The sequence below is a fragment of the Tinamus guttatus genome, unplaced genomic scaffold, assembly GCF_059628265.1.
Source record: "Tinamus guttatus ecotype Peru unplaced genomic scaffold, ASM5962826v1 Tinamus_guttatus_pri_ptg000150l, whole genome shotgun sequence".
In the NCBI taxonomy this organism is placed as follows: domain Eukaryota; kingdom Metazoa; phylum Chordata; class Aves; order Tinamiformes; family Tinamidae; genus Tinamus; species Tinamus guttatus.
Window position 1 is genome coordinate 13,635,546 of NW_028288684.1, and position 27,773 is coordinate 13,663,318.

Sequence of the window (27,773 nt, forward strand, 5' to 3'; positions counted from 1 at the left end):
CTGTTGGGCCTGTAGAAACAGAATCAAAGAGAGGTCAGTTGAAGGATCTCAATGGATTGTTCAACTGCAAAGCATGTGCACAGAGAAATATTTTGACATTAGTTTTGGAAAGGCAAGTGCTGCTGAGATTACTGTGGACAACAGAGAGTTACAGAGCTATTGAAGCCCATTTATGTCAGTAGTGTTAATAAGTTTATTCTGCTGCTTCACATCACTAAAACTCATAAGGCATAAACACACCAGCACAATTCAAGTATTAAACCTTGAGATTCAAACCTCAGAACAATCACAGCTTCTCTGACAATAGTTTTTGCTAATTGGAGTCCAAAGCATGTAATTTCAAGAAATAAACTCCTAATGTTTCAAGTATAAATATTTATAAATTAAAATGTTATCAAAGGAAAGAAGCTGAGCAACCCCTAGTGGTTGCAGAAAAATAAATTCCAGGAAAAAAAAAAAAGATAAAAAAATATTTACAGAAAACAAAACATTTTCAAAACTTCGCTATATCAAACACTACACCAACTAAATGCACAGTTTAGCATTAAAAAAGAGTAAAACTTTGTATATTTTGCTTGAAAGCAGGTACTTAATTCAGTTTTAAAAGCATCAGCATGTCTCCTCTGAGTGGACGTGCCCTCTTCCTTCTTTTAGGCTTGGAAATAAGAATGAATACAAACCAACAAGCCAGAGCAAAACATACTTTCAGTATCCTCAACCTTCATGAGATTTATTCAAATAGAATGAGATTTTCTCTATTATTGAGAATTCTCAAGATTGTCATGAATAACCAGTTGAACAAAGCAGATAAAAAGTCAGAGACAAATATACCTGAAAGATATGTAATCAAATATGTTTCCTTATACCCCAAGTTAAGTAGAGTTCCAGGGATACTAATGGAACACTTACATCTATTCCAAAGATGACCAAAAAAAAAAAAAAAACACATAGAATTTCATAAAACTTGAAGTCAATGTCACATTCAAAAAAAAAAAAAAAAAAAGACCTACCATAACTGTAGTGTTAGAACTACACTACATTTTGTGCTGCATAGTAGCAACCAGCGAAACAGAAACTTAAGTGTCATTTGGATGTCGCCAATTTAAGTTTGGAGCTAGCACGAGACTCCTGTGATAGACTTAACGGCCAGCTGCTTTTTAGCCAGGACCCACAAAGTTTAGGTTTACAGAAAGACAACATGACAGGTATCTTTGCAGAATTTCGAAATTCTATATGCTGAAAATGTCCCTATAATTTTAAAGACTTCTGATTTCTATTGAAGTATTCTAATGCACTTACTCAAAATGATTTATTGGTAGGGCATAGGCAATGTGCCCTCAGATGCTAACTGGTAAAATGTAGCTAATTAATAGACCTTTCATTTTTCTTGTGCTCAATAAACTTTACTATTCCATTTAAGAATTGTTAGGAATTGCATGAAAATATCATACCTCCAGGTTGCTGAGATGCTGTTTCTCAAGGAGTTGTTGCATTTCTTTCAGATTTTTCTGGATGAGAAGCTGGTTATAATCCATGTTTGTTCCACTGCTCTCCTGTATTATTCTATCACAGCCAACCATTGCTGAAATCTGCTTCTGATGGAAATAACCATTTCCAGATGCAGATGAGGATGAAGTGTCGTCTGTGGTTCTTGATGCAAGGAAGTAACTTATTACTTTGACTTACTTCTATGCATCAGCCATACATTTTTAAATATGTTCCTTTCAAAAAGTATACAGAATTAATAAATGCCTGGCAATTTGTAACTACAGGTGACGCTGTTAGTACTGTCTAAAGTTAAAACCGTCTAACACTTTCCATTTTAAATCTTTCCATTATTTATAGATTGTCAGACTTTTCTGATTGTGTTCTTGGGTGACTGCCTTGAGCTGAATTATTCTGGAAAATGTCAGCCAACAGTTGGGTCATTTTCATGGAGGATTTTTTTAAGCAAGGAAAATGGCCTTTATCTTTCCAAAAGGTTGGCTTATACAGAGCATGACTATGTACTATTGCTCTCAGATATTCCCTTCAGATGGCAAGAGCCATTGCATTATCTGAAGACCCCAACTCTACCGATGACCTGTGGTGTCAGCAATGTCAGACAATGAAGAATCTATATCTGCCACCTGAAAAAGAAATCCTGGAAGTACCTATTGCAGCTGTGTACAGCAGTCAGGGTAGGCCAAAAACAAAAACCACAGGTTTCTACAGGCTGAGAGTCAGCATGGGGCTGGTTGACACCCAAAAATTAAAGCCAGGAAGTATGTCAAGTCAAATGACAAGGAAAATGCACTATCAGAGGCTTGGAAAACAGGGAGTCTGTAACAAGATATGGTCAAGAATAAATAGTAGATGGAATTGGAAAAAAAATGGATCTGGGTAACATCATTAGGAATAGCAAAAAGCAAGAAGTAGGTGTCAAGGATGAAAGAAACAAATTGCTTTGATTGAGAAAGCAAGAAAAAAAAAAAAGCCAATACACCACATAGTCTAATCAAGCCTTAGTTTCTTGGAAGCATAACTATTGCAGGCTGCTGGCTGTAAAGCCTGACTGCTTAGGCAGAATACTTTAAGAGCTGACACTGATCCTGTCTTTTGGCTCCAAGCTGGTTCAGGGTCCCTAAATGTACTTAGTCAAGTATATCCTAACCAGGACTTACAGAAATCCCTCACTAGATCGATGATTTTGATTCTGATAGCTGTCCAAATTGATTACAAAGCCTGCTGATTATAAAGCCAAGATCATGTAGGATCATGTATCCACTGTAAGAGATTATCTGTATAAACTTCTAGTGAAGTTATGTGTAAAATTGGTATACATTTACCAAATTATATTTGGTTTCAGTAAGCCTGGAACTAACCAACCCTTAGTGTCTATTCCTTAAGCAGAGGCTTTCTAACATGATCCTGGGATCATAGGATCATTATGTTTGGAAAAGACCTTCAAGATCATTGAGTCCAACTGCAAGCCCCTCAACATCCTGCCTGCTAAACCGTGTCCCTAAGTGCCTCATCCACACGTTTCTTGAACACTGCCAGAGATGGTGACTCCACCACTTCCCTGGGCAGCCTATTCCAATGCTTGACTGCTCTTTCCGTGTAGAAATTCTTCCCAATGTCTAAACAGAACCTCCCCTGGCACAACTTAAGGCCATGCTTCTTATTGCATTGGTTTTGAATAAGACAAAGTATATCAGAAAAAATAGTTTGACTAGAATGAAAAGAACGGAATCTAAATTTTATGCAGTATAAAATGAAATTATAGGTGAAATTGTGATTAGGAAATGAGCAGGTATTCAGATTCTTAGAGAGGACGAGAAATTGAACATCTGGAAAGAAAAAAGAATCATTGGATGAATACACAAGCTCAAATACCTTTCAATATCAAAAGGAAAAAATGTAAGAAGAGAAGTAGATTATCTAGATAAAATACTTATTCTTCATGGAACAACAGATAGTTTGATAACTATGCCAATCTAAGTCAAGCCTTAACTGAATGGGGACAGAGTTAGTTCCTGACTATTCCCAGGCCTCCACTGAAGTCCTAAAAGGAATGATTTGTGGATGTCTCATAATATTTTAATTGGAACAGTTCACTAAAGCATTTTCTTGGCCACTAGAGAGATTGCTTACTGTCTCTAACACAACTAACAATTGCTGTTTATTGCCTACACTAAGCAATTGACTTTTGATCACCAGAGTAAACAGAAATGCTTACCTGACATTGGCTTTGTTTCTGTTAGGCAAGCAAAATTCTTGACCAGGATCTTGACCAGATCCTTTAATCTGGTGAAGAGCTTCTTCTAATTGAAAAACCACTTTCGTCTGGGCTAGAGGGATTAGAATGAAAGATGAAAAGGGAAAATCCTTTTTTTTTTAATTTTTAATTTTCATAAATGTTCTGAGTAAGATTTTTACATTTGGGACCATAAATCTAGACTAAATTCAAATAAACAGCTTCAGAAATGCTGAATGATCTCTGTTTCCTCTAAAAAGCCATTATATTTAAGTGCTTACAGTAACACAGAGATTCTAAAATTTTTATTTTGTTTTTAAACCACATTATTGAAAAAGTAGACACTTAGAAGTACAGCTCATACAATAAGCCAAAATTATGGCTTGCAGGTATTTTACAGAGGCCAAATTGTGACTTAATAATTCAATCAGTGGAGAAAGAAATAGCCTTTCTGTCTGTCTAGGTAGAACAGGTAGAAGTTGTTGTCTCCAATAAATAAGGAAAGGTAGGGTAGAAAGTAGCAAAATTGCTGTAAAGGAAAAGCAGGAAAGAAAATTGTGATTTGATCTATTGCTAAATAGTCTGGGATGTCAGTAGAGCGATGAAGAAGCTCTGAAACAAGACCATTCCATTTTGTTTTTTTAATCTGACATTTGATCCTCAAGTCAGAGACATTACCTCACAGCTGGCGCAACTGCAGTTGGGAGAGTAAATCCGTTAAGGAGTACCTAAGTAATGTACCATATCTTAAGAGCTTCAGCACTGGAAAGTTGACTGGAAATCAGACTTGGCCAAAGCTGTTAAAAACTCCTGCCAGTCTGCACTGATTCCAGCTAAGAAGGCAGGAGCTGAGCTGAAGTGATCATTACTCCCCAGCAGGACAGAGCAGCTTATATAGCTGACTAACTGACTAAAAATTATGTAATACATTAATAGAGTCTAAGACTGCTTTTCCTTAATGATAAACAAAATTCTTGAATGTTTCATATTCAGCGGTTCAAATGAGGGATCATTAAGTTATCCTCATAACTATTCAATGACCTTATAACACCTTACACACAGCTGTGAAAGCACAGCACTAAAAGCAATAAGCACATTGCAATGAAAAAACAGGAGAGGAGAGAGGTTTTTTTTTTTTTTTTTAAAAAAAAGGGAAGTTGCAACAGCCCTGGGAGCTGATTATATACTGGGACTGGAAAATAAGAAAACATCTCATAATGTAATACTTCTGCCCGAAGCAGTTTAGTTTTTTTATTCGCTCTTTAAGTTTTTATTCCCCCTTTAGTTTTGTTATTCCCCAAACCCAAGTTTCTTGTAAATATAGATCTGAACTTCTTGTCAATTATTTTTGGCTTATACTAATGAATTCTATCAATTTGATTGAAGATAATTGCTCCATTTTGTCTCATTTAAATTTTGTTGACAAACACATGCATGCATCACCAAGAATTGTGAAAATTAAATTTACAAACCTATTTTCTTGTGCTGAGAAAAAGAGACATTAGCACGCTGGTATTTTTCAGTTGCTTCCTGAAGTTTAACTTTCCTTTGCTGCAGAACTTGCTCTCTAAGTCTTTGCTCTTTTTCTTTTTCTTGCTTCCATCTTTCTTCAAGGGCTCTGTATTTAAAAAAAAAATGTAGATTACACCTGTGTTTTCTAATTACACTAACAGAAATATATTTATTTGCTTATTATCTTGTCATTTGAGTACAAAAGCTTGCTCTTCTGCAAATTACATGCTGTAAACTTCCGCACAGCTGGATTTTTAGGATTTGTCTGAAACTAAACAAGACAGCACATGACAGAAGAGACCCGCTATAACCATTTTATTTCCTTAGCTTTAACTGATGATTTGAGTGCTTAATTAAAAAGTAGATTGAACCACCACATTCTTTACATTACCATGAATGTTTGTCATAGTGACAATTTACATTACCATGAATGTTTGACAGTAACAGGAAGGTGAAGAGCAAATGCTGTATGTGCTTTTCAGGAGCTGGAGCAGAAAAAGTAACAGCTTAAAGTTGTTATTCAGAAGTAACGCAAAGAAATGAGACTTTCACTGTAAAAGCTAGTTTCAGTCTCCAATTGTTGAGAAACTTGCTGAGAAATACCAGATGAGTAGCACAAAATGGAATAAATGAAATAAACAGTAACTTAAAGGTACCTTTCATGGCTGAATCAGATCAGATTCAAAATCTGATACTAATTGCAGCATATTTTGAAAACGTGTCCTTCTGCTGGCTTGAAAGCAAGTTGGGTTCTATCTAAACCAACCGTCATCACGGAAGCTTTGCTTCTGTAGGCAAAACTTTGCTGAAGCTACGTGGAATTTCTGCTCCAGCTGACAAAAGAATTAACTTTTGCTGACAAAATTAAACTACATTCTTGAGTGAAATATAGCCTTCACCAGTAAAACTATTGGCACAGTGCCTAGATCAGGAGAATAACACTTAAATATGTAACTCCAAGCTGAAGTTCTAAAGAGTCTGCAGTGCAAGGATCACAGCAATAGGAATCTTCCTGGGTTTAAAGTTCTCTTTGAGTGAGAAATATTATTGGTCTGGGTGCTAGTACATGAAGTAGGATCCCACTCCAAGCCAAGATTAGTGGTAAGCTGGTAGCAATTTTTAGCTGGAGGCCCCTTTCTATTTTTCCTCATCACAGTAAAACTTCTCCATATCTTTAACTACTTTTAGTTGCTTTGGAAAAGTTTGTTGCTTAATGGAGCCTAGCTGCCACTCAAGAGTGCTAGGCCACAAATCTGGCTATTTATTTTATTTATCACGTATAAAAACAAACAAACAGACAAAATTAATTTGAAATAGGTACCTTTTATTTTTGAGAATTGAAAGGCTATAGTTATACAATAATAAAAAACAGTAATTGAACCAAGTGTAATTCCCAAATACACTTTCGTGTGTATATCAGCTTTAATCCTCTTGGAAGCCAAAATATAACAGATAGAAATAAACTTCCACTATTTTGAAAATTCATCAGAACTTATAGTGAAATTAATTCCCTATTTTATGGGCAAATTATTGTGTTTGATCAATAGGCAATATATATTAAAAAGATAAAACTGTGAAAATGCACTATAAGCAAATTTTATGTAGCTATTCGAATCTTACATTACATAGCCTGCATACCTGCATCTGGCATGGTGATGACTGTGCCAGTTTAGAAATTCACCATGAAACTTCTCTCCACACTGGGAGAGCATAGTGGAAGCTGTGTTGTAACACAACGTTCTCTCCCCTTGACTGCCACTAGCATGTAGCCCTCCATGCAGCTACAGAATGAACTTTTCATACCTCCCATGAAGTCAAACTCAAGACATCATAGCAAAATATGAAAAGATAAAAGCAGAAAGAGACACAAATTTGCAAAATTATGCACTGCTTCTCTTAACGCATACAGCACTCTGGACCAGCATTCTGCAAAGTCAGAATTTAAGAAGTCAGTGAACAACATAAAAAATTACTTCTTCTACTTGGAACAATAATTTCCCCCTTTACAAGGTTCAAGTCTCCCATAAGACATCCTTTAATGTATTAAGGCTGTACCTTATATATTATTTTAACAAGTTATTTATTGCAAATGTTACTTAAATTTGTGCTTAAAAAGCTCCAGGTTAGTCACCTGGAGGCTAAGACAGAAGGTAACAAAGATTTGAGCAAAGAGCAAACCTACAAAAAGTCCAATTTAAAGCATAAAGCACTTCTCATTTTTAATCCTGTTTCTGCTTCATCACCTCTTGTCCAACTCTTCTTAAGGAACAGCAGCAGCAAGGGAGGAAAGAGGAGAAATAGTGATACCAGCTATCTCCAGGTGCCTGAATTTTAAGTCTTGTCCCTTACACAGTATAAGCAAAAAGGCAGGTGGTGTAATTCACTGTTCGAAGAGCCTCAGCTAGGACCTTGCTCTGAATTGCTAAAAAGCTTAATATTTCAGCAATACTGCAAGATCTTGTTTTTGTCTTTGAGCAAACAAATGTGCTAAAAAAACATGTTTTGCTGTAATACATAAACACTGATGAGTCACACAGAGCAATACAGATTATTTTCAAACAATTGTTTAAAATCACTTATAATTTACGACACATAAAAATGGTACATTGAAATTACGTCCAACGATATAATACAGAAAAAAGTTAAAGGAAAAAAGGGACACTGTGTGTTACTTCACTATTTTGATTATGTATCATAGCAATACAGTCTAATTCACAAAACGCGACCAAATAGTGCATATTTCACTTGCAAATTTTATTTAGTTAGCAAATAAAACTGGTTTGTCTTGAGGGACAAGATGAAGACAGACAAGCAGTTATCCAACTATAGAATGAATCTGCAGGGAAATACATCTACGTGGAATATCTTCTTACAATTCAGTTAAAATTCACAAGAACATTAATTGTTAGTTACTGAAGTTTCAGAAATAAAGTTGATTAACATCTTTTAGTATTATAATATTTCGCTTAAGGTAAAATCTGCTACAAAAATCTACAATATTTAACATTTTCATCCTCACTAAAAGTACAGGAAAATAACAATAGAGAAAACAGATTTGCTCATCCTGGAAAGTATGTTAAAAATATTCTTTCTCATTCCTCAGATCTTTTAAGAAGCAGCTCAAGAAGGACTTTATTTGAACTACAGTTGTTAAATTCAGACATGTGGGAAAATCTACAACTTTGCGCCTGGAGCAATTCCAGAGAATAACACCAAAAAGGAAAGAGTAAATTCTGACAGAGTCTTTTCACTATTTATTTTTCGAAACAGTTTTGGAATGTGGAGTAAAGTATACCCTTTTCCACATTCCTAATAACTGGAATATAAAAAGACTCTTGTTCCATATAGCTGGAAATGGGTAAGCCCAAGTGCTGATGCAAGAGGCCTTTCTCACAGCAACCCATCACGATCACCGTTTGGTTTGGATTAAGACAAGACGGGGGATAAAGCACCTTCTTTTAACTGCAGGGAAATGCTTTAAAGACATCCAGCGAAACCTGCATCATTAACTTCTTGCCCTCACAGAATGTAAATTGCAACACTCTGATGCATTACTTAAAATAAATAATTCTACAAATGCACAATGGCACTTTATAGAAAAACAGTTAAACCAAATGTTAGTTTATGCACTCTCCTTAAAACACCGGCTAGTGTTCACAGATATAATATTAGCAAAAATATAGACTTTAAGATGGGGAGTTAGCAGAAGTATTTCCTGACTGGTGTTTTTTTAACCTAGTTTTTCTGTCTACTATAAACAATCCAGCAGAGCTGCAATTTTGCAATGGCTGCCAAAATGTTTATAGAAAATTTGGAACATGAAACTCAAAAGATTTAGCAGTTTCACATATGCATTCATTACGGGGAAGGCATTCATCTGTTAAAAACAGTAGATTAACCAGATGGTGGAACTATTTCCTGGTTAATTTTATTAAATTATCTCCAAGGTGAAGCGATGGGCGCTACATTCTCAAGTGGACTAACTGCTTATTACTACGTTGAACACAAACTAAAAAAAGAAGATATACAGTGCATATGGAATGCCAAGAAACAAACCTTTTGATAACTGAGTTGATGTTATCCATAAAAATAAAATTATCTATCACCATAACATTTGCAAACCAGTACACAGTAATTTTAAAATTGATATAAAAATACATTTTTACACTTAATGAATACAGCAAGATCAAGAAAAGGGCATAAGGTGGGGTTACACTCTAAAATTTTCTTGCGGTCAAAGAGTAAATAAACCCTGCATCCTTAAAGAGGTCTGCCTAGGTTGCCCATAAGTCAATTTAAGTGAGGTATTTGCCAAGGAACATATATTAACTACATTGATGGTCTTCTCTGATTACCTCATACTGAATACAAAAGGTCTCCCTCGCAAAATGCCTTAAGGGCTCACAGTGGCTGTCTACCAAAATGCTGTAAGGTTCACAGAAGGACTGCCCAGGTTTTCCACTAAATTGTTATGCTCATAATTTTTTACTGGGAGAAAAAGGAATCACACATATTTAATGTGGATGTGTGGACATTTGTGCACACATATACAAATATATATACATATATAGCCAAACATTTATTGCTTAATATTTGAATTATTCTGAGTCTAGTCATTAAAAATCCAGATTTGTTACAGAAAAAAAGGGAAAAAAAAAAGCACACTCAGAATGCTTTTAAACAGAAAAAAAAATCAATATTAGAAGTAATGCAGCTGAAGTTACAGACATGCTTAGTTTCTACCTCTGCTCCCCTTGGTCCTAGGGCTGGTAGTTTCATTCTGGTAGTGGGGTGTTATAGGCAGGTGTCAGCATCTGGATTCCTTCCTGGGAGGAGTATGATGTTCAAGTTGATGGTTTCTTCCTCATCCAAGGACCCACTTGGAGTCACACTTATATGTCTGCCAACACAATTTTATAGCCTTGTTCTTTCTTCATTGGTCTGCAGCTCCACACCATGTTGTAATTTACAGTGGTACACGGTACCTGTTAGGTATGTTAGACACTATTCTTTGCTCTCTTTGAGATCCCTAAACCAAATTTGGTGCAGTTCCAGGTCTGCATTTCTTTAACTGGAAGGCTACCTATGGCCGTGTGGTCCCCAGCGCCCATCCGTGCCCCATCTCCCATGACCCCACGGCTGTGCTCCTCTCTGCGGCACCCTGCGTGTCCACGCTGAGCACCCCGCTATCCTCCCGGGCCAGGGTCTCTCTCAGTGCATCAGTGCGTTAGAGCTGTAAATGCTGCACTCAGGGCCTCATTCTACACAGCAGTAACAAGCAGGTACTTTACTCCTATCTGTATAAAACTACAGTTGTACCACACAAAGATAAACAAAGCAAAATAAATCCACCGCAGACAGAGAAATTGCTGTCACGGCCAAGCCAAGTAAACCAGAGCTGCAGGCAGGTCAAGAAAAGTTCAGGCCCAGCAAGCAGGAGGCGGCCGGGTCCCGCGGCCCTGCGAGCTCCGCACGGTCCCGCGCTGCTGCTGGTGGCAACGCTGCAGGTCTGCACGGCCACAGCCACCGCTACCTGCTGAAGCTTCATTCTAGCACAGGAAACAGTGACAGCCCATTTCTGACTCTAGACTGCTTTTCATTCTGTATCGACAACACTGATAAATTATTTAGAGGGCTATTATTAAATAATCAATGATAAACAGCCAGCAGGTGGAGCACAAAGCTTGTGCATATATTGAAAATAAGTTTTTTTTTTTCAAAGTACCATTAATGTAAATAGATTGAAACCTAATATAAATAAATTGAAACCTAATACACTTAACTGGGAAAATGTTTCCTTTCCCAGTTACAGTTGATAGTTTAAGTATTTGCATTTCAAGGTAATTCAGTATGTTGACCCAAGCCAGCCAACTGTTAAGGTTTACTTAAAAATTCATGTAGACAATTGCAGTAATTCCACTTATGGAATCAACTAGCTACGTGTAATCAGTAACACCACAGTACAGCAGGTTATATATTTGGTATTCAGCAACTACAGTGGGATGGCTATAGTTCCCAGCAAATCTGCAGCTGGTGTTTCAATAGTAGTGATACACAAACACAAAATACAACAGCTTATTCAGATATATCAAGTATGTGCTTAGTCAGTACCTCTTATTTCTGGAATACTGTTATTTAAACAAAATATTTTTCTCTGAGATACTGCTCTAAAACATATTAATTTTTAGGATGACCATGAAAGTCATGCACTAGGGAGGCAACGAAGGAAGCGATTTAACTGATATTTGGGCAATTTGTATAAAGACATAATCGGCAAATCTTGTTAATCATGGTTAAGTACTGTTGTCAAAAGGAGTTAGGTCAGTATGAGAAATGAAAAGAGGCTGCTTTGTAATATCAGAATAGATAGTAAGATGGTTCCCTTTAAAGATTCCTTTGGAAAAGATCTTTAAGTTACTACAACTTTGCTTTCCAAAGCTATACCTCTTCTTTGTTGTGCAAGTGTTTTTATCTTACACTTAAAAGTTAATAAACTGACTGCATATTATCAGAAGATGAGTAATTTTAATTCTGAAACTGCTCTGTTTTATTGAGAACATATCAATATATTATTGTCTGGGAAAATCTCATTACAAGTGCATTCAGAAAAGACTTCAGCTTTGCAAACTTCCTATATATGGAATCCTCATTAGGTTAAAACGTGCTGAGCAGTAAGGGATACCAGACTTGGATCAAGCTTGGCATATAACTTCCACTTTAGAGATAGGCTGGTGGTGAATAATTCTTCAAAAAGTGACAGGAAAAAAAAAAACAAAATCACAACACATACAAGCTTTCCTCCACAATGCAGAATGAACCTAAATGGTAGACTGAGAGCACCCTGAAAGCTATGTTCCAGCTTCCCTAGACCTGTTTACTATAGAAAGCTCATTGCAATTATTTTTCATCGAGGATTTTTCTAAATTTAAGGTTACAAGTGTAAAATGGAGTTATACTTTGCAGTGACTGTCTGCTCCACAATATGGGGGAAAAAAATACTCAAACTTGAAGTTAAAAAACAGCAGTGTCAAAAAAGCTTCTGATACATGCCCATAAGCCCTGTCAGTGAAAAGACACAGCCAGGTGCATATGTAGAGCATGAGAAAGTACTGACACCCTTAAGAAATCACCACAGCTGACAACTTTACATGTTTATTCTCGAAAAAACATGAATCTTGGCTTATGCACAATTTTGTGGCATGACTTGATGGCTGATCCATTAGGAGATCAATCATTTCATATCTACATAACTGTCAGGAAGAAATATTCAGTTTCAACCAACTTTTTATTTCCAAATTACTTTCTCCTATATGTGCAGTGAACCTTAGTTTTGATTTTTATTTCACAGATTATTAGCGCTGTATGGACTTACTATCTCCGTAACTCTAGACAACTCACTTTCAGTTATTAGGGAAAGACTTGCCAACACTCCCTTCACGTGAACTGTTTATTACACCTCCAGTTATGTTATAATACTGTTCTCAATTATCACAAATAGAAAATATTTCATTTTATGATTACTGTACCTAAAATTTTAACTGGCTTACCTGCATAAGTTTGATTTATACTATGTTTCCTAAGGTCACAATGAAATTCATAAAAAAAATGTATTTATATATCCATAAACATTAGTTTGATTATACTAGCCCACAAAAAATGTGCAGCCTGCCTAGTGTTTGCTTTTACATCTCAGGGTACTATTTCAGGATCAGTAATATGACAAACGTCATCCATCTCAGATCATGGTGTTACAGCGGCACCATTCCAGAAAACTAATACATTTTATCTTGAAGCTGAGACTCAGTTTATTATTATCTGCAAAAGTTGCAAGTCACATACTCTCCTTAATCATTCTCAGGTGATTATACTTCCTCTTCCACTTTTCTTCACATTTTAAAACATTTGCTGACAGCACATTTTATCAAACTCTTGACAAGCTAAAATGGCAGTATAAACAATGTCTATTGCTTCTGAGTTACCAAGATATTTCAACCGTAAACAATGTATAACAGAAATCATATGACGGGGGGAGCGTGGGCGGTGAGCATCACAGAAACTATATATATACACATATACATATATATGTATTGCTTTATATATGTATTTATATATATATATATATATAAAATAGTGACTTTATTAAATTTTGATACTAGAAAGCTTACATTTTGAGTTCTTTGGGAAGCAGACGTACAAAGGCTCGCACAGGAAAGTCACAGATCAGAAGTTCATACACTGCAGTAGGTAACAGTAACTGGACTGCCTGCCCACTTCCTCCTGGTGTATGTGAGTTGTTACACATCCATTAAAGGCATAAAAAAAAAACTGAAGAACATACTAGAATTGCAGGTCAGAGCCATGGAAGCACCACTTACCTTTATTCTAAAAAGTGAAAGGTTTTACTTTTTTTTTACCTTTTTTTTTTTTTTACTTTTTAAACTTTTATTCTAAACAGTAAAAAACAAGGAGTTTGCAAGACATAATGAATAACTGAATATTGTGCTTTTTACATGTTCCATCAAAAGAAGTAAAATCACTGAAACTTTAACACAGACTCTTATAGTACAAAACAGTGGTGCTATTTACTAAACTGTTTGAACATGGAAACAACAGAAATATTTTGAGCTGTCTCAAAGTTTCGACTCCTTTCAGTGTAGTGTCCCACCAAAGGAACCTTAGTTACTTACTTCCTTCTTCTGTTTGTCTCTGTAAAATATTTTTGTGCTCTCCTCCGACGTATTTTTTGATCTTCTTTCAGTGCCTGACGTTCCTCTTCTAAATCCCATTCAAACGGCAAGTTTAAAGCTCTGTCCCTAGTATCTTGTTAAGGACAATGAAAACTGTATCAAACCTCTCAGAAAAAGGTACAACATGACTGAGGATTTACTACACACCTCTTTGGGGAAGGACAAACTTTTTCATGCAATACCAAGTGCTGCTCTGCTTTGCAAATCCTACTGCTATGCTTTTCAACTAATTACACAACGGTTGGTCCCATAAATATACACTATAGTAGTATCAAGAAAAAAAAATAATAATTGCATCTTATTATTTATGGTGGCTTTAACAAAGACCTAAGGCTTTGCATTCATCATTTATGATATTAGCAGATGAAATCTCACCTTTATTATGTTTATGTGATGACACATCTTCCTGCTGTCACCCAAACCTGTGACACACAGGCACATTTACCACAGGGAAAGCCCGTCCGAGCACACACCCCTGCCCAGGTTTCGGATTAACCGAAGCGCACCCGTATCGCTAGACAAAGCAGCGCTCCGCACCCGCGCACAGGCCCTCGCAAGGATACGCGGAGGCGCCGCTGCCAGCCGGCGAGTCCCGGCGAGGGCCGTTTCGGGCCTGGCCGCCGGGCTCCCTTCGCGGCCGGCCAAGGCCGGGCGCGGCCCCCGCCATGTCAGGAGCCGGGGACGCCACTGCCCTCGCAACGGGGGCGGTGCCGCTCATGGCGGGGCGGCCGCGCTGAGGCGGAGCCAGCGGGGCCGCTTGATCCGGACTGACGTTGTTAGGCCTAGAAACGGCGCCGCGCGTCGCCTGTTCTGTGCTCTATTCACGAGCAGTAGGATTATTATTATTATGTATTTTTATTTTTAAAATAAACAAGTATCATAACTAACACGTCCCTGAGTTGTTTTTCAGGACAACTGAGAGCCTTTCGTGGCCCCGTTGCCAACTGTGGGTTTTCAGGGCACTTTGATGGGTGCGACTTAAATCCATTAAGGCTGTTTCGTGTAATTAACAGCATTAAAAAGAGTAGCAATAAAAAATAAAGTATGCATGTGAAAATAAGTTTTTTAAAAATTACACAAAGTAAAAAAAAAAAGTGTTTTTTTTTCCTGAAAGAGTAAAAAACTGCCTCTTTCTTTTTTCGTTTGGTCAGGCAAAGCAGGGTGTGTTGTCCTGGGATATTGCCATGCCTGGGATGAGCTGTCAGCACAAAGCTAAATGCCCTGGTGATTTCCTGGTGAAATGTTTCTTGGTTGTTGTGTTTAAGCTAATTCTTGTCTCAGTGAGCAGCTGTTCAGTGTCTTCCAGTGGATAAAAATATTATCTGACATTTGCAACGCACTTTTATCATAGCCCCCCAGCAAGTGCTTGTAATGCTGCATGTGAGACAGACGTTGCTACCACCTTTTTACAGACAAGACCACTGAGGCTCAGATTATGAAACATGCTTAGTATTTATAACCTACCAGTTTCATAGTTGCGAAGAAAATCCTGCAATGGAGGTTTATTGTCTCTAGTCCAGAATACTAGCCCCAAATTCTTTTCTCCACCCAACCTCAATTCAGTTTACAGTGTCACAGCTAGAAGAATAGTTGCTGCCTCTTTTTCCTCTAGCTAGTACTTTTTATGTTCTTTTCAACCTGCATAAACTTAAATCCAACTGCTTTTCCACTGCTTCATTTTAGACACAGGAAAGGCTTTATGGGTGCCATGAACTGATCCACCCAAGTGGGATTGTAGCAGAGTATCTTGTGAGATAGATTTGGACTTGACTACAAATCTTAAGAGCTGAAGCATAGCTATGCTGCTGCAGAAACACATTTTCCTTCCTTTTTGTTACAGAGGAGATGAATCTGCTGTAGCTCTTTACCTCAGATCCTTCTTTCCTCCAAGCCTCAGGTTAACTGAAGGCCACTGCATGGGGTGAGGAGGGTTACGGGGCTCAGGCAAAGTTCTGAGCTTTTGTAGCCTCACTTTCCTAACATTTGGCTCCTCTTCTTATTTCTGTGTGTAGAAAGAAGAAGAAAAAGTAATATTTAAATTCTATTTTTCAGGTTTCTATCTGGAATTTTTTTTAGGCTTATGCTGGATTTGCCCCCACTGTTAGGGAGGCGCGGGGGGCACACAGCAAGATCTATCACAGTCTTATTACAAGAAAAATGTATATATGCTTGATGAGTCATGTAAAGATAACAAGCAGTGGTTTATTCTGGGTTAAGAGCAGAGCAGTGTAAGGGCTGCTGTGCCTTGGAATGCGTTTGCGGAGCACAGGCGGTGCAGGAGCGACGTGCTGGCGGCTCCCGGGATCTCGCATTCCCCGGTGCTGAGCTCAGGGCTGCACCGCGTTTCCACTGAACTGCAAAACCACCCAGCAAAGCGTTTGCACTGCTTCCACTGAAAGATGCTCCACCGCAGGGAAACCGCGTTAATTTGTCTCGGTATCTTTTTGTTCAGCTGGGCAGAGGCTGTGATAAGTAATGTCAAGCCTTGTTCTTCTAAGGTAAGATTTTCAGTTATATTGCTCACCAAGATGAGGAGCATAATGAGTGTTTTCTCAGAACAGAGGCAGGTGTTTCCAAAATCTAGGTTGCTTTACTAAGAACGGAGATGAAAATATAGAAGAACTAGGTATTTCCAGATAGAAAAAGCTGCGCTGGAATTGCAGCAATGCCAGGAGCAGAACATTTTTGCCTTAATGTGCTTCACTCTCAGCTCAGTTGCTGGGCTGTATGCTTATCTCACCTGCATCAGTGCAAGTGCAGAGCTACTCGGTTGTCTTTGGCAGTGCCAAAGACACTTTTTACTTGTATTGCTAAGGTCAGGTCTAATTGTCTGCCTCATGTCGGCTCCTTTTAAAAATGTAAGCATTGATTGAAAACATTTGCTTGACAGTAATTAATTGAACATCTGGTGAGTAGCTGTGATATAGCCCTGGAACAAAACTTAATTTCAAGTAATCTATTTATAAGTTTCAGGTAGTTTATTCATAATTTACAGGGTTTTTTTTTCCTCTACATTGTGTTTATTTCAAACTTAGAACACAGACTCTTTAAATGCTTTAGCATTTATTTGCAAAACAAGGGGCAACTAAATTAATAACTAAAATTTTTTAAGTATCCTTGTTAACATTACTTACACTATTTAAAAGCAAAAATCAGGAAAGAACTGTTCAGTGCTGTGCCAATGTAGTGCCAATACCAGAAGGAGGAATCTGAAGGAGGAAATGAGAACAAGTATGTTCTCATACTTCCTCCCCTAGCAAGTATGTTAAAGATACAATCAAGTCTAAATAATTTCCCTTTTTCATGAACATCTTTGTTTACAAGGGTCCTGTTTACATTAAAAAATATTGTGTACACACTGTGTGTGGTACTTTGGTGAAATTATGTAATTAAAAAACTCAAAACATGTTTCATAACATTTTCTACAATGACACATATTTCAGGAATTACGTTTAGCATTTGATTATGTGATGACTCAAGGACTTTTCCTTATTTCTTTCACAGGTTTGTCACATATCATGGTGGAAGAAAAATATTTTAAAAATGAAAATACTATTTTAAAACAACATTAAGAGGTGTAGTGGTTTGAAACTACATATACCACTATTTTATTATTACCATTTCATGTCATAGCATCCCTATGAATAATGTCTCAAAAGCATTTAAGATATTTTTTAAATGTCAGTTTGTCTGCAAGTCTGCTCGGGAGGGCTTGTGTGCATAGATTAAAAGCAGGTGCAAATATTTCCAGCGGAACTGGAAATACGTATTAGTGCAGAAACCTGCTCCTTTCCAGTGAAAATAACTTTGTTAGCATTTGAGATGTCTGTTGGGTAGGGTATTACCTAAAGTGTGAGCTTCCTAACTACAAAGTGTTTGCATGTGAGGCCTCCAGCTTACAGTTCTCACAGTAGAATACCTTACCAGAAATGTCAGCAATATTTTTAAAACTTACAGAGGTTACAGAGGTTACACTTTACCTCTGACATGCTCTTGAGAGTTGTGGCTAAGGAGAAGACATCTAACAGGACTCAGTCCTGTAGCTGCATAATCTCAGCTCGGTCAATTATTGCTTATAAAGTTTTTTCTTTTTAGTATAAAGGGTTTTGAAAGAAGACCCGTGGAGTAATCTGCTTTGTTTTGGCAGATTGAGCAATTTTATTTATGTTTTATGACCGATTTATTTCCCCCTCCATTGTTTGGTACAACAGGGCACAAGGAATGTTGGAGCTATGGAAGAACCGCTCAAGGCAGAAGAGAAAAATAAATCTGCAGATATTTCAAATCAAAAAGAACAATGCCTTGTACCATGTGATGTTCAAGCTAAAATTTTACGAGGGGAAAAACATTACATGTGCAGTATGTATTCATAAAGAATACTCTCAACGACAAGCTACGCAATGCCACGCTGTGTAATCCTTTGCTATGCTATGCTATGCTGTGCTAATTCCCTTTTTAATCCTCCTGAGCACGTGACAGCCTTTGACCTAGCTGCTCAGGATGAGTATTGGCCACAAGAACAGTACAATATAGGCAGCTGAGGTGATAAAAGCAAAGTATAGTCATGCTAGTCTGTCTTTATAATCTTAGGAGGCAAATGCAAGCAGCAGCTCAGCCCACCTAGGTCCCTGTTGTCCTCGAAATGTCTGTAGCTCTCTCCATTGGAGAGGAGGGGCAGGCTGTCTGCTCCTCATTTAGGCATCACAGTTAGATGCTTCAAATTAAGTAAGTGGGAGGAAATCTATAGTTCAGCCTGCCCTTTACAGATGCCTATTGAATGTTAAAATGATGTGTTAATATTCTCTAGTCACTGCCTTGACAAACTACCCAGCAATTGATGTAAACAGACTCAGAGTATTTTATCAAAAGTCTTGTCTTTACAATATACTTTCTAATGTGTATTATTAATTACCTGTAAAGCTTACTTTTTGTATTTTTAGCATCAGGGCAGAGTCCAGGACTGTGAGTATTTAGTGAAGCAAATTATTGAAAGGTAGGATGAAAGAAAACCTTCCTCTCTCTTATCACTTGCATTTGTATTTCTATAGTATCTATTTACTGGTTATCCAAGTAGCCCAACGATAAGGCAAAATTCTCCTTTGTAGAGAGAAACCTTCAGAAGAATCATCGTCTTCACTGCAACCAGTGAGTCTGAGGTTCCAAGCATCTTTGGATTTAATTTGTGGTCTCTGTGCTACTTGGGTCTCACTTTAGGCATCCTGAAGTTAAGCATGTTTAGTATTATCTTAGACATCATAAATAAGTATGCCACTTATTCAATATGGAATGCTTCTAAATTTATGTTAACAAGTGGATGAACATATTTCTTTTAAAGGAAATTTGCAGAATTCTCTTGTTGAATATGCAAGAAGTACAAAAAAAATGATAAGAAATATGATGGATGATCAACAGTCTTCTTTGGATTACCTTTCTAATCAGGTACATTTTTTCTATTTATCATACAAATTTGTATTAATTTACCACTACAGATACTGTCTAACTGGAGAAAATTAAGTATTTATAGTGTTATTGAAACAGCAGAATTAGGACATCTATTACTATCCTAGGTACTCTAGGTACTCTAGGTAGGGTACGAGTGTGGTTTCTACAAGGAGTGACTAGCACCAGCTAGTACATAATCTAGTAGCACGCACGACAATAAAACAAGTGGCAGCCCATTCCTCCACATCGTTTGCTGTATGTAATCCTGTTCTATTTGTGTAAATGACATGTATTATATTGCCATTAAATTTGATAGTGTTTCACAATTACTGTGCATTCACTTAGCAAAGATAAAAACTTAATCAAACAAGGATTTTTCTGAATTAAATTGGATTGTGCCTAAAAACGGTGCATGAAAAAAAACCTCAGATCCATTCATGTAATAAAGTTATGAGTCACTAACACATCACAAAAATGAACTGCAAAGTATCTAGGAATCAAAGAGTAAAATCCTTAGAATTCAGAATTTCTCATTGCAGTCTATATAAAGATCTATTATTTGACCTTGCAGGTGAATGAGCTCATGAACAGATTACTTGTTTTGAACACGGAAGTTTTAAGAAAGCATTTAGATACACTTCCTTACAAAACAGTTCAATCCCATGGTAAGTTTTATTTTCAAATTTAGTCTGGATATTTTTGCTTTTTATCTTGTGAATATCCTGAGAAAGAATAATTAAAAGCAAAGGTTAAGCACTGATATCATTTACAGCATTTGTTGTGTTTTAGCATGCACACACAAACTTTTCATAAACTGTTTAAAAATCTCATCGAAAATTGTACTTTAAATCATAGGCAAATTAATGATTCTACACATTCTGTTTATCAACCTGTTGATTTTTATACAAAATACCTAATATGATCATAAGTGGTCTGATATTTCCAAATACTACTTTCTTTTGTAATGAATTAAAGTGTACTCAGCATTTGCAAAATCCTTTTTAAATGGAGTGGAACTAACCTGTATGCTGAGCCATCTTTCAGTTAATCTTTGCAGTGTCCATCGCAGTTAAAGGAAATGTTATCTCTAGGCAACCCTATTGGCATTAAAAACTGCTTGCTTGAACATGTTTAATGGGGATCTGACTTAACACGTGGAAGCAAAGGGTTGCTTATATGTACACATGATATAAACGCTGTTATAACTTTAAAGATGAATATTCTCAAGATGCAATCACCCTTCTGCAGATTAAATGTCTTCTTGCTCAGTAAGATTGTTACCCAAATAGGAATAAGATCTATAAAATAAGACAGTCTTTTATAGTCTTTATGTACTATTTAGCATCAGTTAATATTAGAGAGAACTTTCTTTATATCAATTCCTATTTATGCTTCTTGTTTAATGGAGTAGAGAGAATTTTTATTTATAAGGTAAATTCATGAGAAAATAAGATTATAAAATATTTGTGGCAACAAATTGTAGTTTGAAATCATTCATGCATTCCCAATAAAATTTATTCTTTCTGTACTTAACCTGTATTTTCTTTCTTTTCCAAATATTTTGCTAACAAAATTCCTCAAATACTTTGTTCTTCAGGACTGGATTGCACTGACATTAAAGATACTGTAGGTTCAGTTTCAAAAACTCCAAGTGGTCTGTACATTATCCACCCAGAAGGATCAAATCATCCTTTTGAGGTAATAAAGTTATCTCACATAATAGTAAAAATTTGCTTCATAATATATTTATTATATATAATGAAATTATATATATATAAAATATAAAATCTAAAATATCTAAAATATTTTCCTTGACTATTTCTCCACAGCTGAATGAGTGTATCATCATCTATATATGTGTGGTCTTATAATTTTGAAGACTTTCCCAGTTTCTGCCAGGAAATTTGGAGAAATGAACTAGCATTATAGTTTTTCTTTATATGTAACAAAGGATGAATCCCTTCATCCCTAGCCAGGTGGAACACTACAAAATACTACAAAAAAAAAGCTTGAATTTGCTATGAGGAGGTTTCAAAAGTATGTTAGCACCTGAAAAGAAAAAAGAGCTCCATTCTGCAGTCCCCCAACAGCAGACTCTCTCAGCCTGTTTGCACAATATAGGCAGTTTGGGGAAAGATCTCTAAGTCATCTGTATCTTCCTTTAAGGTAAAGGAGAGGCAAAGACTGATAGAAGCATCCACAGAGCAATTATATTACCAGTGTGAAGAAATGCTGCCTGCCTCACCTCCAGCTGAACCTTAGTACAAAATGCATTTGTTTCTGGATTGAGGAACTTGTCTGTAATAGAGAGGGGGGAGCTATTGAGGAAATGTTCATACCTTATACAAGTTACTTTTGCTGAGAGACAGTCTGACTTAACATCTATGCAAAAAGTTATTTCTTGGTCCACTTGGTCCACTTATTTCTTGATCCACTTGGTCCAGACATATCTGAAGTGATAGGGTTCATTTCACTTCAAAAGTATTTTTGACACTTTTTCTCATTTAAAGTTACTGCCTTTGTCTAGAGAACTGGGAATCGGTTATATGTGTGGAAATGTTCCTTAAAGAGAAAAAGAAACAAATGGAAAAGTCATAATAATTTGATTAAAAGCATAGAGCAACAATAAATAATGAGAAGAAACTTGTGCATGCATAAAAGCATCTCACTTCTTGTCTAACAGATATTATACAGAACTGAAAAAGCAATGCCAAAAAGTTCTCAGACAAAAAAATCTAAAAGACGTATGTTCCATAAAGAATGTTATTTTAAGAAAACTTCAGTACAAATCCTTATGTGTGTTGAAGCATAAAAAAGACCAGAAGAAAAATGGTAGATGAAGAAAAGAATCAAGACACGAATACACAAACAATAAATCATAATGCATTTTAAGGAGCTGATAGCCAAGAGCTCTGGAAAAAAGGAAAACTAACTGCATAACAAGTATCCACAGAGGCAGAATACTGTAGGAGGAGTATAAAACAAACAGAAAGGAAGGCCAGCATGAGATAATCTATTTCAATAAGTAAACAGCAAGAAGTTACCTTCCCCTTACATGTAACTGAAACAAAATTTTCAGACTCTAGAAATATTTGCATAAAGGTATTAGATGAATGAAGACAACTATTTAGAAAATTTGATCCTGTCTACATGTTCTCATACTTTAAAGCTTGTGTTTTCAAAAGTGAGCTCAGATTTGGATGCCTAACTTGAGCTAATTTAAACCATAATTCCAGGAGCTCTAAGAATAGCCAGTTTCAGCCAGAGTTGCAGGTTCTCATCAACTCAGAAAAACTGAGTCCCAAACAGGCTTCTGAGTGAGCATTCAAACATGAGGCAATTAAAAACAATTTATCTCCTGGAAAACTGAACTCTAGTCATTTTCTGTTACATTTATGATGAGTAAACATAAATCAGTAACAATTGTTTGGAAATTTGCTTCTTAATGCACACTAAAAGATGGAAAGGGAAGAAATATTCAGTAGAGACATCTTTGTGCCCATTTCCTTTAAATTGTACCTGACACTCACACCTCTTGTACTTTGCATGATATGGGATATACAACAAGCTGTAAAGTTGATAAAATATGATAAGATATAATAAAGTCTTTCAGAAAGAAAACCATTGCATAATTCCCAGCATATTAGGATTAAGAAACTGTACATCAACAACTATTCTGACATAACTTCTAATATTCTTTCTTGGCTGCTGTAAGTTTAGATGCCATATCAAAGTAATTGGCTGATAATCTTTCATGTGCAGCCAAATCTGATTCTTTCAAGAGATATCAACCCTCCCATTGATTTATATGGGATGAGAGTTGGATTTTGTGACCCAACTGGCGCTTGTTTGTATTTCTTATTCACATTGAGAAGAGTAGCCAAGCTTGCAGTCATCTTCTCAAGACAGTGATGAGGAAATGGAATTGCTTTTAAAGTGTTTTAGGTATCTGTATCTACTGATTTTGAAATCATATGTATTTTTTTTTATTCCATTTCCACCCTTCTTGGGTAACTGAAACTACCAACTACCATGTGCTTCTCCTGCAAGCAAAGCCCATCACCTTTAGTTGTTCTTTCATGCACATGATCCTTTCTATCATCATTACTTGAGGGTCCAGGATTCCCCGGGTTGTGATATCACACTGTGCATCACACTGCAACTCTGTCTTGGTTGAGGAAATCTCCAACTCAGGCTATCAGAACATATAAGAAAATAATGCGGCTTCATAGTTCAATTACTTTCCTTTAGTCTTTTTTTTTTCTTTTTGTTAAATTATTTGAAAGAAATATTGCTCAGCAAAAGCCTGAATAATCGACTTTTTTATTTAAAAAGTTATTTTTTATTACAACTGCTTCAAGAATGCTGTAATCTTATGTGTGTCCACCGTAGGTTTTGTGTGACATGGATTTTCAAGGAGGTGGATGGACTGTGATTCAAAAAAGAACTGATGGAATCATTGAATTTCAGAGAACATGGTCTGAATACCTGGATGGATTTGGTGACCTATCTGGTATTACTTTTAAATATTCTAAAGGCTTTTGAACCCAAGGATTCTACTGTCTGTATATGAGCTACATTTCCACTAGATTGTATGGGATTTTTAGTATTTCAGAGACTAGAGAGTAAAGTTCCTGTTTCTTAAGAAGTCTTTTATTTATACTTAGAGTCTCTTTCTCACCAAATCAATTTCTTGATCTCCTCAATAATTATTATTAGCCTAGTGGAATCTTTAGCCATGCCCCAGCCCAAGCCTGTTTCTCATAGGCACGTTAAAAAGGTTCCAATCTTTTCTTTCTGAAATAATTGAGAAATTATATTGCCCGCATTTTTTTTTTTTCAGATTTAAAAAAGCCCTGGTTGGTTTTGATAACACTTGCAAAATATTTTCTTTAAACAGAACAGATCAGTGCTATTGCACTACAGGTGTTACAAAGCTATAAACAATTATCTCTGTAGCCAATAAGAAGATGACTGTGGCATTAATTTTTCACTGCCATATTTCATCCAGCAAATCCAAAGACACTTGCTTTTTCAGGAGTTTATCTGGGATTGCAATGAAAGCAAACAACTGGTGTGCACATGAGACGGTGCATGCATGAGAATTCTGTCTGCGGATTTTACTAGTGAAGAGGGACACCTCTCTTTACAAACTTCATTAACATTTCAAAGAACTCTGTGCCTGTCATACAAGTTATATTGCACTCTGTTCAGGAAATAAAATAGGAAAACTAGAAGAAACTATTTTATTTCACAAATTCTTTTTCTAGGAGTTTGTTGACTATATACTTAATATTTCTGTTTCAGGGGAATTTTGGCTTGGACTGAGGAAGATTTTTCATATAGTAAATCAAAAAGCAACTAGTTTCAGCCTTCATGTGGATTTGGAATCTGAAAATGAAAAGCATGCTTATGCATCATATGATGGATTTTGGATAGAAGATGAAGCATGTTCCTTTAAAATCCATTTAGGGCGTTATTCAGGAAATGCTGGTAAGATCCACCTTCTTAGTATTAAGTGAAATAAAAAGCACTCAGAAAGTAGTGTTTACTTAAATATTTTTCAAAATGACAGTTTCTACTCTGTTTTTTTTTTCTCTTTATATGGTATTTATGTGTACAATGACTGCTTATTCGGGTAAACAATTAATGATGTAGTGAGTCTTGTTGGAGGGCTGTAGCTAGCGGTGACCCCAGGAGTCAGTACTGGGTCTGATCCTGTTCAATTTATTCCTCAATGGCCTCGATGAAGGGGCAGAGTGCACCTCAGCACGTTTGCTGATGATTCAAAACTGAGAAACATGGCTGAAACCCCCAGAGAGCTGTGCTGCCCTTCAGAGGGACCTCACCAGGCTGGAGAGATGGGCAGAGAATGCCCATGAAGTTCACTGAGGACAAGAGCAGTCCTGCCTCTAGGGAGGAATAACTCCATGCACCAGGACGGGCAGAGGCCTGACCTACAGCAAAGCAATTCTGCAAAGAAGGACCTGGGGGTCCTGGTAGACAACAAGCCCTTGTGGCCAAGAAAGCTGATGGTATCGTGGGGTGCATTAGGAGGAGCATTGCCAGCAGTCGAGGCAGGTGATCCTGGAATACTGTGTCCAGTACAAGAGAGAGATGGAGCTACTGGAGCAAGCCCAGTGAAGGGCTATGAAGGTGATGATGGGAATGGAGCATTCCTCATAGGAGGAAAGGCTGAGAGAGCTGGGCCTGTTCAGTTTGGAGAAGGGAAGAATCAAGGGTGATCCTACAGGAACCTCTGGCTGAATATAAGGAAAAATGTCTCTACTGAGCACTGGAATATGTTGTCAAGAAAGGCTGTGGAGTCTCCTTTCTTGAAGATATCCAGAAGCCAACTGGACGTGATCCTGGGCAGCATGGTCTAGGTGACGCTGCTTGAGTGTGGGGTTTGGACTAGGTGAATCTCCAGAGGTCCCCTTTTCTTTCCTGTATCTTCAACACATGAGAAACTATTTGGTGCTGTCCTGAACAGCCTTTGAGAAATCTAGCTTCCTAATAATTCAGAGGAAAAGTTTGCAAGGTATGCAATAAGAACTGTCTTTTTGTAAAAATAACTCTTTTATTGTTATTCTATTTTATCTATTTTACTTAGGTGATGCATTTAGAGGATACAGAAAAGAAGATAATCAGAATTCAATGCCTTTCAGCACATTTGATGTCGATAATGATGGATGTAGGCCAATGTGCACTATTAAAGAACAGCCTGTAAAAAGCTGCAGTAACTTCAGTGATAAAACTGGATGGTGGTTCAACCAGTGTGGCCTTGCAAATCTTAATGGTATTCATCGCTACACGGGTAGATTTCTTGCAACTGGGATTCACTGGGATACGTGGACAATGAACAATAAACCAGTCAAAATTAAATCTGTTTCAATGAAAATTCGGAGGACCTTTAATCCATATTTCAATTAACCTATGGAAATGGAAATATATCTCTTGCAGTTATGTGGGATAACATATCAGGGTAACTTTCATTTTCAGTTAAATAGTTCAGTCTTAAAAATTTATTAGCTATTTCCTTAACAGCTGTTCATTTTGATTATGACATGTCAGCATAGGTTGTATATAGTGTTCCCACTTGAATGAGAAGAGCATAAGAACAGAGTTTGGGAATAATGATGAAGCTTAGAGTGTTTGTCAGCTTTTATTCAGCTGCTTCTTATTCTAAGAGCCCTTGGAAAAAGTGTAACAAAAACAACACTTGATTTCACATTAAAAAATATGAGTAGTGCTGGCTTTGAACACATTTTCTCTATGCTGTCTGCATATCTGAATTGCCAAAAAATTGCAGGAATTAAAAAAAAATCATACACCTGCTATTTCTGTCATTATATTTTGCCTAAATAACTATTCTTCACCTTAATTTTATGAATGAAAGAATATACTTTTTCTATACTCCTCAGTCTAGACACACTGACTTATGTCAGCACGTGTAAGGTTCTGAGTATTCTCAGTGCCTGAATTTTAACATGGTGCACACTTACATACAAGAACTATGGACTATTTTGTACTAAGATTCCACAACAAATGTGTTTTATAATCTTTTTTCTTTTTGTTTCTTTTTTTTTGCTTTACCATTTTGATTTGTCTTTTACACAGTTCACTAAAAAGGAACACATTTTCAAAAAAATGTGTAAACATTTCATATAACCTTCAGAATTCTAATTTTTGGAAATATGGGCCTGCCTGATCTCGTGTTCTTTATCCTGATTGCCATTCACTTTTTGAATGTTCATGTAGAAATGAACATAGACAAATCCATTTTAAATTAAGCATTGCAAATTGTTTGATTTTTTCTCAATAAATGTGGGATAACACCAATAAAAATGTGAATGTGGTGAGTACAGTAGTGTTTCTGGACTGAAACTGCCTTCTGTAGGAGTTATTCATGGCTATTTCTCTTCTTTGCTCCAGTTTCCATGGATTTACTCTGTAGTAATGGGGAATTAAATGTGTTTAAAACTCTGTGGATTTCCTTTTCATTGCCTCAGACTTTATATAAGCATTAGATTAGTAAGCATAAATCATTATCAGCTCAGAATTACTATGTTTTAGTGCTTCTTTCTAAAGATATATAAAACTTCAGGAGGGAGGATAGCAGGTACATCCTCTTTGTGTCTCCTTTCTCCAGGCATTTTAAGAGTGCAACACCTTTCTAAGAGCAGCATGGACCCAGCAGCCTGGTAAGGGTAGGTACTAAAATGAAGGAGCTTCTGCATTAAGTCTAACAGCATTAGAACAATAATGTGGCTTTTGAAAGACTGTTAACTTTGCCTGTGAGTCTGGATATGGTGACTGTATTAGGGCCATTA

At 36.7% G+C, this 27,773-nt stretch overlaps 2 protein-coding genes across 2 annotated transcripts in view; one reads left to right on the forward strand and one right to left on the reverse strand.

The window, feature by feature from the left end:
- Positions 1-15,471, reverse strand: part of CEP126 (centrosomal protein 126) — a 31,517-nt gene extending 16,046 nt beyond the window's left edge. Inside the window, 6 exon segments of the mRNA XM_088522154.1 lie at positions 1,452-1,650; positions 3,722-3,833; positions 5,212-5,357; positions 13,939-14,071; positions 14,536-14,815; positions 15,463-15,471. Coding sequence (XP_088378280.1) covers positions 1,452-1,650; positions 3,722-3,833; positions 5,212-5,357; positions 13,939-14,071; positions 14,536-14,815; positions 15,463-15,471 — 879 coding nt within the window.
- A 926-nt stretch (positions 15,472-16,397) lies between these two features.
- ANGPTL5 (angiopoietin like 5) lies at positions 16,398-26,506 on the forward strand. Its single transcript, XM_010216988.2, has 8 exons — positions 16,398-16,496; positions 18,210-18,357; positions 19,334-19,437; positions 20,012-20,105; positions 21,038-21,138; positions 23,833-23,953; positions 24,748-24,933; positions 26,054-26,506. The coding sequence occupies exons 1-8, from the start codon at positions 16,398-16,400 to the stop codon at positions 26,371-26,373; spliced, it is 1,173 nt and encodes a 390-aa protein (XP_010215290.2). The 3' UTR covers positions 26,374-26,506.
- Positions 26,507-27,773: the final 1,267 nt, after the last annotated feature.

Bases quoted from the DNA above. Each gene is read 5' to 3' on its own strand.
- ANGPTL5 (XM_010216988.2), top strand. From the start codon at position 16,398: ATGCTCCACCGCAGGGAAACCGCGTTAATTTGTCTCGGTATCTTTTTG. The intron at 20,106-21,037 runs GTAAGTTTTATT...TTTGTTCTTCAG, and splicing joins CAAAACAGTTCAATCCCATG to GACTGGATTGCACTGACATT. The intron at 21,139-23,832 runs GTAATAAAGTTA...TGTCCACCGTAG, and splicing joins GATCAAATCATCCTTTTGAG to GTTTTGTGTGACATGGATTT.